At 54.4% G+C, this 12,309-nt stretch overlaps 1 protein-coding gene across 1 annotated transcript in view; it reads left to right on the top strand.

Moving 5' to 3' along the window:
* LOC101643035 (plasmanylethanolamine desaturase) overlaps nucleotides 1–12,309 on the top strand; it is a 35,993-nt gene that overhangs the window by 13,181 nt on the left and 10,503 nt on the right. The window contains exon 3 of the mRNA XM_004698319.2: nucleotides 4,570–4,689. Within this exon, the coding sequence (XP_004698376.2) occupies nucleotides 4,570–4,689 (120 nt within the window). The remainder of the gene's footprint in view (nucleotides 1–4,569; nucleotides 4,690–12,309) is intronic.

Consider the following 12,309-nt stretch of genomic DNA (forward strand, 5'->3'; position numbering starts at 1 on the left):
TCTTTCCTCTATTTCCTTTTACTTTCCTCTTGTCCCACTATCATGCTCAGTCTTCATTTGGGTTTCAGTAATTCCTCTTGGTTACATTACCCTTGATCACGCTTTACCAGACCTCCTACACCCTCCTCACCACCAATTTGGATCACTGTTGTTCCCTCCCCTTAACTGTTTATTTGGGCACTAATACAGCTACCATATGATTCCATAGTTCAATCCCATCAAGCAGTGTTGACAATTGTTACCACAATCAATTTCAAAGCATCCTCTTCCTTCTTGAAGTCCTTGGTATCAGCTCCCCTTTTGCACACACACAGTTAAGACGTTTGTGGTGGCTTAGAGAAAAGCAGTGACCTGCTTCAGGTCACACAGCTGATCAGCTAGTGGGCCAAACATTCCAGGGGGTAGGAGAGTGGAGTGCCTAGGTTCTTAATCAGGTCTTAGAACCTGGTTCCATTATGGCCAATGAAGGGACACCAGAACAAAGCTTTTTGTTGTTGCTGTTAAATGTGGGTGAGCTAGGATGCTGACCCAAACAGAAAACAGTGTGGGTCAAAGTCCCACCAGAAATGTCATCTCCCTCCGAGAAAGCAGAGGCAGCATGCCAGTAGAGGGACTGAAAGCTCGCTCGCTCTCCTGCTCCTGCCCGCCCTCGCCCATCTCCTGGCCGAGGGTCTCCGGGTAGCCCTAGCGGAGGGCCCGGTTTCTCAGGGGCTTGGCTCTGACGAACTAGAAGACTTTGGGCAGACTTGCCAAGCCTCTGCGTGTGGCCTGCCCCAGGAGAGCAGCAGTGGCAGAAGCCTGACACCTCACTGCCCCTGCTCCTAGTCACCCCATGCCAGCCCGCTCCTCCCCCAGGCAAAGAAGCCAGTCACTCTTATGAAACTCATCCCAGGTTGGGGGGGGAGGGTCCGTCTCAGGAAATGAGACGCCAGCACGCGGGGAGCCTGGGCCTTCTGTTTCAAACACCGCTGCCCACTCCCTGGGCCTCAGTCTGCCCATCTGCAAAGTGACACTGTTTTGGTCCCTGAACCCTTGGTCCCTGCCAGCTGACATCGTCCGTGCAGTGACTTGAGTGATTTTGAATAGTGCACCTCCTATCTGAAGGGACGGGACAGATGGTTCCAGTGCACAGGACATGGGGACGCATGCAGGCGTAACTCTTGCCCCTGCCTGGCTTGTAGGCAGCGTCCATGGGCTTTGTAAAGGGTTGCAGTTAGCTCTTACTCAGTAGAAGGATCCTGGATCCAGTAGCCAAAGAGATGGCGGCACTGAGATGGAGACATGTTCAGAGTCGGGGTCCCTCTCCCTGGGGCGGGGAGAGAGCTGAGCCAACTTTGGAAACTACAGCCATGAGCCCCGGATCCAAAGCATTGACCCTCAGTTTCCCCGAGCCCTCGGATGACCACAGGAACTTGGCCAGGGCTGTCCCTGAGGGCTGCCACCCAGGGTGCCCTGCAGGGGAGGTCTTTGGCTCCATTTAATGTGAGCAGTCACCTCTGCCCCAGCCCAGCAGAGACAGTAACAGATGACAAGAAGGTAAGAGATGAGGGATTCCGAATGAAATGTTCTGGATTAAAAATATATATATAGTGCTTAAAAAACAAAACAAAACAAGAGCAAGCCTTGTCTCAGGGGCCAGTTTTCCATGATGCTCTGAAATGGCTCAGTGGGTGTCAGCCTTTGTGACTGTGACTGGTATGATCTCCTGGGAGACTGCCCCACCCACTCCAAGGACCAGGCACTTCCCCTGCCTACCCTCTTCAGAGCCCAAGGCCTGGCCCCTTCACCCTGCGCCCAGGCTGCTGGAACATCGGGGCCCAGGCAGCGGCTCCTGACTGGGAAGCATCCCTCAGCCCACAGCAAGGCCTCTGCCCTTCTGTGGTCCTCAGGGTCTATACCAGAAGGGCCCAAGTGGCGCGTGAGCCAGGGCTCATGGCCCAGTGCAGTGTGCTGCCCCAGCCCCATTCTGCCTTGGCCCTTTACTGAGCAGGAGGGCAGCCGATGAATGTTCTGGGTCTGGGTTGGTCATGGAGCCGTCTGCTGCGTACTCCCAGGCCACCTGGGCAAGGTCCTCTCCTTCGGGGCCTCAGTTTCCCCATTAGTAAAAGTCAGGAGCCAGGCACGTCCTGCCCAAAGTCCTTGGATGAGGGCTGCCCTGAGGTGACGCCTGTTATTTTCCCCAGAGGACCACCCTTGGGAGCGTGCTAATGCCACAAGCGTTTACTGGGCAGCGACCGTGTGCCAGGGCCCTGCTGAGCAGGCCAGCCTTGGGCCTCTGGTGACACCGATGTCACACCGGGCAGTGTGTGACCGGTCCTCACTGGGGAACAGAAGCTTGGAGGAGGCATCCTGGAGGTGGTGGTGTGTGGGTTGCGATCTGTGGGAGAGGTGCTGAGGTCAGCCAGGTGCAGAGAAGGTGAAGGGGCTGTGTGCAGAGGAATTGGCATTGCAAAGCCGAGAGAGCGAGGCGAGACGAGGGCAGACTCCTTATCCGCTCTGGCCCCACTCCCATCAGTCATTAACCAGCCAGTCACTGGGGCCCGCCCAGCCCTGTTGTTAAAGACAGACTGGGCTCTGGACCTAACAATGTCAGTGGGCTATGGAGGGTGGTGGGGGAAGAGAGAGCGACCTGTGGAAGGAGGAGGGGCTGGGAGCCAGTTCCACCAGCCAGTGTATCCTGTCCTGTGGCTGAAGCGACTGTGTGGAGTGCCGCCTCAGCTTTCTCATCTGTACATGGGATGGGTAGCACTTCAGCAGAATGCCTGGCACACAGTAATGCGCTCAGTCTATGTTCCACGTGGATCGTGAAATTGTTACCCTGGTAGGGTCTCTTCTCGCCCCCCACCACCCCCACCCCACCCCCGCCCCAACAGAGCCCAGCCCTGTGGGGAGAAGCATCCTGGGCCACCCACATGGTGGTTTGTTGTATTTTGTCTTTCATTTCCTTTTTATGGCTTGTTGCTGGTTTTTCAAATCTATAATCGAAGGGGGGGGGGGGTGACCCAGCAGTAAATTCATCAATTCTGAATTCGAAAGAGAGTGACCAAGCAGCCAGTCTGGACTAGATGGAAGTTTGTTTCTTCCTCTTTTGTAAAAACGACTGCTTTTCTGCACTTTGCTTTCACATTCACCTGCACAACCTGGGTCCCCCTCCAGGGCCCAGGTAAATGTGCCCCCCCCCCCAATACTGTGGACTCTCAAGGTATGTATTCCCAGGGTTTTCAGGGCTGCAAGCAAAGCTGCAGAGAAAATCGCTTGCTCTGCCCTCCTAGTCAACATTTGCATAGGAGCTGTGAAACCTTAATCCTGGTTTCCGGCTTCTATTGAGCACTGTAGAGAAGCTGGCCCTGCCTGGGCCCACACTGGAGCCTGACAGCTCTCAGGCCTTCCCTTCAGAAGGGACCCCTGTGCCGCCTGCCCACCTCTTCCACCTCACCCACCCAGGCCCCAAGGCTTGAGTTTCTTGGCTGCTGCTCTGCATGTCACCCAAGACCCCTGGGCCTGAGGCTCGTCCTTAGCCTTGTTTCTCCACCTAAGTCTGACTCACCACCCTAAGCCGGACTCCAGGGAGGACCAGCCATCCACCTGGAAATACTCCCTCAGGAAAGGGGGCAGGTGAGGTCCTAAAGGTGCACGTTCTTTTAAAAAGCCGCTCATTAAAGGCCCCTCAAGGGCCTCCAGAGAGAAGCCCAGGGGCCCAGGAGAGCGGAGAAGGGCCTGCGTGTAGTGAGACTCTTGCCCGCTGCCATCGCAAGGTGCCCTGGTGGCACAATGGCTGAAGCACCCAGCTGCTAACAAATCGGCTGACCAGCTACACCAAAGGGAAACACTGGCAGTCAGCTTCCGTACAGATTAAACCAAAAACTCACTGCCGGTGAGTCGATGACTCACCGTCGCTCTGTCCGGCAGAGTGGAACTGCCCCTGTGGGTGGATTTCCGAGACGGCAACTCTTCGCCGGAGTAACTCTTCGTCTTCCTCCCGTGGCCCGGGTGGTGGCTTCAAACTACTGACCCCGCCGTTAGCAGCCCAGTGGAAAGCCACTACGTCACGAGGGCTCCTACTGGAATGATCACAGCCCTGGAAACCTTCGGTGCGGTCCTACTATGTCCTTGCAGGGCCGCTGTGAGTGGAATCCACTTGACTGCAGATAGGCTTGGGTACTTTGGTCTTGAAGTTCTTCATAACCGTGGGACGAAAGGTTAAGGATAATTCGTAATCATTTTTGAACGAGGGAGCCCCTCGTTTTCATTGTAACGTTGCTGTAGGGTGCCAGCGAGTCGAATTCAACTCACAAGCACCCATGTGGCAGAGTAGGGGGGCCCCATGGGGTTTTCTAGGTGGTGAGCTTGACAGGCCTTTCCTGCCAAGCGACCCAGTGAGTTTGAACCACTAGCCCTCCGGTGGGAAGCCTTAACCATTGACCCAGCCCTGGGTGGGCAGGCCCGTCCCTGGACCTCAGCAGCACCATCTGGGACATGGGTGGGTCGGGATTTTTCCCTGTGGGACAGTGCCCTCAGCCTGTGGGTCTGAACCAGACTCACAGTGTCACCTGCCTTGTCTCCCCGTAGGCAAGCGCTTCCAGGAGTGGTGTTGTGTGGTCCTGTGCTTCAGCCTCATCACCTACAACCTCGTCCACCTCCTGCTGCTGGCCTCCTGGGAGCACACGCCCCTCGTCATGCTAGGTGTGGGTGAGTGCCAAGGGTCCACTGCCTGCCTCGGTCTCCCCCAGGGGCCTTGCACGCGCCACCCCCACCCCCATCCCTGTGCTGCTCAGACATGCATGGGCACGCGTGTATACACGCGCAGGTTTCATGAGGGGAGAACTCTCCATCTATCGGTGGTGCCTCCTACCCTGAATGATTTAGTGAGGCTCAGTGTACCCCGCTTACCTGTGAGTTCCATCCTGTCCACACCAGGATCAGCATCACTTTCCAGAGGCGGCAGAGAGGAGCAGGAGGGGCCTGTCCGGAGCCAGATGCAGGTTACTGTCCTCATTGCACTGTCTGGTCCCTCCTGGCACTGAGTGACTCGGGGCCCTTCCTCTCAGCAGGACCCCTCCCCCTCCCTCCAGCTCGGGCATGCGTCCTCTACCCTGTCCCTGGGCTCCTGTGGCCTCCCAATGGCGCTCTGGAAGCCTAAGCCAATAGTGCTGGCTGACCGTGCCAGCTGCGGCTGGGTGGAATGACCAGGAGGATGGGTCAGGTGCCCTTCCCCGACCCCGGGAATGCACCACCCTCAAGGGCAAGGAAGGAGTCCACTGACCTTGGAGCCTCAGTGAGAGATGATTGTGCCCGTGCACATCTCAGCCCCCGTTTCCCGGCCACTTGGCCTCCCGTGGGTGTCGTGTGTAAGTGGATGTCTCATCAGTGACAGGACATGAGTGAGGAGGGGATGCTGCCCACCAGCCCATGGTCCGTGGCTTGGGCCTTCAGCCCCACCAGTCAGTTTCCTGGTGGTGATTTTGTGAGCACCCACAGGGTGCTTTTCCCAGTGGCCCTCCCCGGGGTGCCAGAGCTTGGGGTCTCAGGTCCCAGAGCTGCCCGGCTTCTATGCCACAGCTCTTCATGCTGAGGCTGCCGGCCTCTGGTTGTCATGGGGAGGATGGGAACCCTGGGCAGCAGGTCCAGGTGTGAGCTGGAGAGTGTAGGTGTCCCAAGCAGGTCACTAACTGCCTCCCTCAGGCCCAGGCCTGGGCCTCTAGACCCCATTCCAGCACGCCATTCTGAGGAGCCAGCTTCCTCGACCCACACTTCTCTCTGACTGTGGCCGATAAGGGTGACAATTCCCTGATAGTGATGTTTGCTCAGTCCCTAATCCATGTAAGCACCCAGCCTGATTTGTGTGCTAACTCAGAAGCACTGAGGGCGCCATGCCAGCCTGCTGAGCCCGCCCCCGGCCCTCACTATCTCCTCGGAGGTTCCGGTGTCCCAGGCAGGGCCCGGATACCAGGTCAGAGGCCTGGCACCTTGCCCAGTTAATAAACACAGGCCCCAGTGACACAGTGCTGGAAGCAAAATCAAGATCAGGGGGGCTTGGGGGTGAGGGTCCGGGATGGCCTCTATGGGAAAGTGGCATTTGACTTAGTGGAAACCTGAGGGAGGTGAGGATGAAGGCCTTGCAGCTGCCTGGGGTGGGCACTGCTGCCAGCAGGAACCGCAGCTGCCAAGGCCCTGCGACTGGGATGTGGGCTTAGAGAGGAAGGCAGGTCGGGGAGACGGTTGACCAAAGGTAAGGGGGCTGGTGGCAGTGCAGAGAGGCAGTGGGGATACATGGTTAGGGCCTTGAAAGCCATGGTTGGGAGAGCCAGCGGGTGACCCTGATGACACTGTGTGGCGCTGCGCAGGATGGGCAGGGTGAGATGGCGTCAAATTAAGAGGCACTTTGAGAGGGGAGCAGCCAGATGTGCTGCAGGGCACGTGGAGGTGGAGGTGGGAGAGGAGGGGCCCCACAGACCCCCAGGGAAGAGGCTGCTACTAACAGTTGCCTGCATGAGAACCAAGGGGAGGCGTCAGGCAGGGAAGTGGGGACACAGTCCAGGCCTGGGGGAGTCGACCAGAGATGGAAATCTGCAAATCAGTGGGGGGTGGGGGGCTGGAAGGCCTGAGGCTGGTGGCATGCCCCCAGGGGCTGAGCATTTGAGGGGAATCCATCTCGGGAGAGCAAGAAGAGGGTGTGTTTCCAGAGAACTTGGGTCAACTGGAAGCAGGCACCAAGAAGGCCTGCCCGGTGGGGACAGCAAAGGGACCTTTGGATTTGGCCAAGAGGAGGTCACTCATAGCAGCCTTGACTAAGACAGTGTGTCGTGAATGAGTGAAGGGACAGATGGTCATGGAGCCCAGAGCTAGCTACTTGTTCCACTTGACAAAAGGTGGGGGGTGGAGGGAAGCTGGGGAGGATGGGAGTTGGGCCTTGAGGGATGAGTAGGAGTTCTCTGGTGAGAGGTGAGGCTGTTCCAGTATAATGGCAGACAGTGAAGCCAGAGAGGTCTGCGGTGTCAGACCTCTGAGAAGGTCTGAGACCTCTGGCCTTATAGAGCTGGTCTGGTGAGGGTTGGTTTGGTTCTCAGTAGGAAAGGGTTAAAGGTCAGATTTGAACCCTGGGCCAGTTTGTGAGCTAAACCTGTGGGTTCATCTTTGGCAGTGTGGCCTGCTGTCTCTCTGTTAAGCCAGGCCTGCAGAATTGGCAGGGGCCAAGAAGTCCCAGCGGAGTCGGGGAGCGGAAGCCCCAAGGGGCCCAGGGACTATCTCCAGTCACCCCACCCCTCCTCTGTCCTAGTGTTCTCTAAAGCGGAGTGGTAACCAGGCCGAGGGTGAGACAGTGCCAGCTGCCATGCTACTATGAGAGCTGAGACAAAGAAGCTTCTGTCTGCTCTCCCCTGCCATCCTTGCCCCCGTTAAAGAGGTCTCAGGCAGCCAGCCTGAGCCTGCAGTCGCTGCTCTAGAAACAGCTTCCCACCGAGGCCCAGGAGTCACAGGCCCTTTCCCCCTGGAGGGAGAGGGGAGGGCGCCTCTCTCCCAAAATAATTCTCGACAGTGGCCACAGCTCAGGATCCTGGTGGCACGAACGGTTATCCACTGTGCTGCTAACTGTGAGGTTAGCAGTTTGAACCTATCAGACCCTCCGAGGGAGAAAGAGGAGGCTTTCTGTAAACATGTGCAGCCTCCGAGTCCCACGGGGGCAGTTGTCCTCAGGCCTGGACAGTGGCTGTGAGTGAGTGTTCAAAGTGCATCCCTTCCTGTTCGGTGGCCCTCTAAAAAGGCCAGGTTCTGGTCACTGGACAGGTGACAAGACTGAGCTCAGAAAGGGGAGTACCACTTAAAATGACTCATGACAAAGGCGTACTGCGTCCCAGGTTAATCAGCACTTGGCCAACTTTGACCCATTTTATCAACTCATTGTAGGCTAAGTGAGATGTTGGTCTTAGATGTTGGGTCACTGTCAACTCTTAGTGGCCCCATAGTTTCCTAGGCTGCCATCCCGATGGGAGAAGAATGCCAGGGCCTTTCTCCCTTGGAGCCATGGGATCGATTCAAACCACCTACCTTTGGGTGAAAGCATTCAGAGAAGAGCAGACACCAATTCGACACAAGCTACTCCAAAATATAGAAAAGGGCAGCAAACTCCCTAACTGATTTTGATGAAGCGAGCGTAACCCTGGCACCCACGCCAGGCAAAGACACGACCAAGGTGGAAGACTACAGACCCATCTCTCTTAGGAACAGAGATGCAAAGTCTCAACAAAATCTTGGCCAAATCGGAGCCAACAACATGCCCAGATAATAAGAATAATACACCATGAGTAAGTTGGAGCCAGAGCAGACAAGCAAGGATGGTACCACATTAGAAAACCAAGCCAGTCACCCACTGTGGAAACAATACAAAAGATAAGCACCACGTGACCATAGCTGGTGGCACCAAAGAGGCATGCATGTGGCAACATCCCACACTGATTTTAAAAAAACACCCAAGAAAAGAAGAATTGAAGGGAAATTTCTCAACACAACAAAGGCCGTAGACACAAAACTAACATCTCGCTCTATGGGGAGAGTGTGAAAGCACACTCCATTCCCTGAACAAGGACGGCCCCCCATCTATACTCTTGCTCCCCACTGTGCATGAAGGCTTAGCCCGGGCTAGTAGACAACAAAAAGCAATCATAGGAATCCAAACTGGCCAAGAAGAAGTGGAACTCTGTCTAGTTGCAGGTGATACGATTTTATAGGTAGAACACCCCCTTCCCCGGCCCCACAAAAGACTCCACAGCCACACGATCATTGGACACGATTGAAAGACTCAGTCACGTGGCAGGATACAAGAGGAACCCACAAGTCTTCCAGGTTCCTGTACACTTAGGAGACCTGAGAAAGCAATCGTGAAAAGAATAGCATTCACAACTGCCACACTGCCGCGCTGGTGAGGAGCTGAGCGTTTGTTTAACCCATGTGTGCCACCTGGGCTCTTCGAAGTAAGACGAAGAATGTCCCCGTTTCCCAGAAAGTTCCCGCTTCATGAATCACCATAGCGGTGGCCCCTGACCACTGGCCACCAGCCCTGACTTGTCTCTGCCACCCTGTGACCTTGGCTGGTCCTAACCCTCCAGGTCTGTTTCTTCCTCAGGAAAGTCAGGGTGTGGTTTAGCCCAGAACTATAGAGATGAAAGGAGATAACCCACTTGGGGGGAGGGAAAAAAAAAAGACAAGGCGCCCTTTTTGGAGACAATTTCAAGTTTAGCAGAAAACCTGAGCAGCTAGTACAGAGAACTTCTGTATATCCAGCCCCCTCCAGTCGCTCCCCTTGTTACCATCACATTAGCTTAGTAGCCCCAGAAGACAGAGCAGCGCTGTCCCTAGAGCCCCCAAGGCTGCCATTGTTACAGGAGCAGATGCCACACCTTTCTCCCGCTGAGTGGCAGATAGCCCTTTAACTGCTGTACCATCGGGACTCCTGTAACATCTTAGGGCGTTACATTTGTTACGATGAATGTAACAGATTTCATTATGGTCACCGATACGTTGTTATTAACCCTACAGTCCATTCTTTATAAATGACCGAAGATGCTTTGTTATGACCTCAAGTCCAAACTTTGAGGAGCCCTGGTCACCCAGGGGTGAAACACTTGCTCGGCTGCTAACCAGAATAGCTGATAACAGGAGTCAGTGTGACGCTCCTGGATTTGAAAAGCCCCTGGGTGTTCCCTCATGCCTTTTCTGTGCCCCCGATCCCATCCAGGATGCCACGTTACACTTAGCTGCTTGTCTTGTTAGGCTTTTAGCGATGATCGTACTTGGTTTTGACATTGGCGGTCTTGACCACTGGTCTAGTAGTTTGGAGGAAGCCTGCCTACTGCACTTTGTCTGGGGTATTCTAGTGGCTGGGTTATGGGATCTTAAAGGTGAGGTGCCACCGTCACCATCTCCGTTTTAAAATCAACCTGATTTATGATGTTGCTGTTGACCTGCATCCAGGGTTTCAAACCAATTGGGTCATGGCCAGTGACGCAGAAAGGGAACCGGTGGAATGATAACGGGGAACAGACGGCTCACAGCCGAGGAAGGCGAGGCTCAGAAGAGACATAGGGAGCCCTTTTGGGGGCCTGATTCGGGAGGCTGGATTCTTGCCAGCACTGTGAGCATGTGGTCAAAGCCTTGCTTTGGGCCACCATCTTAGAACAGGCCATCATTGACTCTGGCGCTGCCAATCAAGAGATCTGGTTGCCGTACAACGCACCAAATCCCACTGCCTCTGCCAAGACAAGGCCAATTCATATTGACCCTGTAGGGCAGAGTAGAGCCACCCCTTGGAGTTACAGAGACTCTAAATCAGCGGTTCTCAACCTAATGCCACGACCCTTGAATATAGTTCCTCGTGTGGTGGTGACCCCCCCAGCCATAAAATAATTTTTGTTGCTACTTCATCACTGTCGTTTTGCTACTGTTATGAATCAGTTGACCTCTGTGAAAGGGTTGATTCCCCCCTCCCCAAAGGGGTCAAGACCCACAGGTTGAGAACCGCTGCTCTAAATCTTGTCTGAGAGCAGAGGGCTTCCTCTTGCTCTCAAGGAGTGGTTTCAAACTGCTGACCTTGCAGTTAGCAGCCCAACACTCACCCACTACACTACCAGGGTTCCGTGCAACACACACTTTCCCATTATTTGCTACGAGGAAGGCTACATTTTTAGCAGGGCACTGACCCCAATTTTTTTTCTAATATAAGAAGTTACTGTTTTGATTCACCCACGTTTTATAAATTCAGTTGATCAGCTTTGACTGAACCGGGAAGAAGCTGTTGGCAGCAGGCTTGCCTCAATCACCTGGCAGAGGTCCCGTTTGTGAGATTCACCTGCTGGAAAGTCACTCGGCTCCCCTGCTCGATCCCATCCTCCCAGGAAAGGCTTGGCTTTAAAGAGCCCCGAGGGTCTGCTTCCCAACAGCATGCTTCTGACGCCCTGGGAGTGTTGTCTTGAACATAGTGTTCCCCACGCATGAGCTGCTATTAGGGGGACCATTTTATGATCATCATTGTTATCACCTGTGAGGTGTAAGGGCTTGATATCAATGTAAGAGGCTTAAAGAGATAAGATGTGTAACAGTTCAGGACTACTGAGGGATCAAAGGAGATAAAACATGGACAGTGCTGGCACTGGGCCTGCCACCGAATAAGTGCTCGATAAATGCCAGGGGGAGAGTGCTGCCCCCTTTGTCAAATGGAAAAGAGGCCATCTGGACGTTCCCGGGCTGGTCATGCAGATGGCATTCCCGGCCGTCAGTCTACAAACCCAGCTGGAGACGGCCCAGGCAAAGACACGACCAAGGTGGAAGACTACAGACCCATCTCTCTTAGGAACAGAGATGCAAAGTCTCAACAAAATCTTGGCCAAATCGGAGCCAACAACATGCCCAGATAATAAGAATAATACACCATGAGTAAGTTGGAGCCAGAGCAGACAAGCAAGGATGGTACCACATTAGAAAACCAAGCCAGTCACCCACTGTGGAAACAATACAAAAGATAAGCACCACGTGACCATAGCTGGTGGCACCAAAGAGGCATGCATGTGGCAACATCCCACACTGATTTTAAAAAAACACCCAAGAAAAGAAGAATTGAAGGGAAATTTCTCAACACAACAAAGGCCGTAGACACAAAACTAACATCTCGCTCTATGGGGAGAGTGTGAAAGCACACTCCATTCCCTGAACAAGGACGGCCCCCCATCTATACTCTTGCTCCCCACTGTGCATGAAGGCTTAGCCCGGGCTAGTAGACAACAAAAAGCAATCATAGGAATCCAAACTGGCCAAGAAGAAGTGGAACTCTGTCTAGTTGCAGGTGATACGATTTTATAGGTAGAACACCCCCTTCCCCGGCCCCACAAAAGACTCCACAGCCACACGATCATTGGACACGATTGAAAGACTCAGTCACGTGGCAGGATACAAGAGGAACCCACAAGTCTTCCAGGTTCCTGTACACTTAGGAGACCTGAGAAAGCAATCGTGAAAAGAATAGCATTCACAACTGCCACACTGCCGCGCTGGTGAGGAGCTGAGCGTTTGTTTAACCCATGTGTGCCACCTGGGCTCTTCGAAGTAAGACGAAGAATGTCCCCGTTTCCCAGAAAGTTCCCGCTTCATGAATCACCATAGCGGTGGCCCCTGACCACTGGCCACCAGCCCTGACTTGTCTCTGCCACCCTGTGACCTTGGCTGGTCCTAACCCTCCAGGTCTGTTTCTTCCTCAGGAAAGTCAGGGTGTGGTTTAGCCCAGAACTATAGAGATGAAAGGAGATAACCCACTTGGGGGGAGGG

The sequence above is a fragment of the Echinops telfairi genome, unplaced genomic scaffold (genome assembly GCF_000313985.2).
Source record: "Echinops telfairi isolate 266 unplaced genomic scaffold, ASM31398v2 ScPeMD7_5592;HRSCAF=6446, whole genome shotgun sequence".
In the NCBI taxonomy this organism is placed as follows: Eukaryota; Metazoa; Chordata; class Mammalia; order Afrosoricida; family Tenrecidae; genus Echinops; species Echinops telfairi.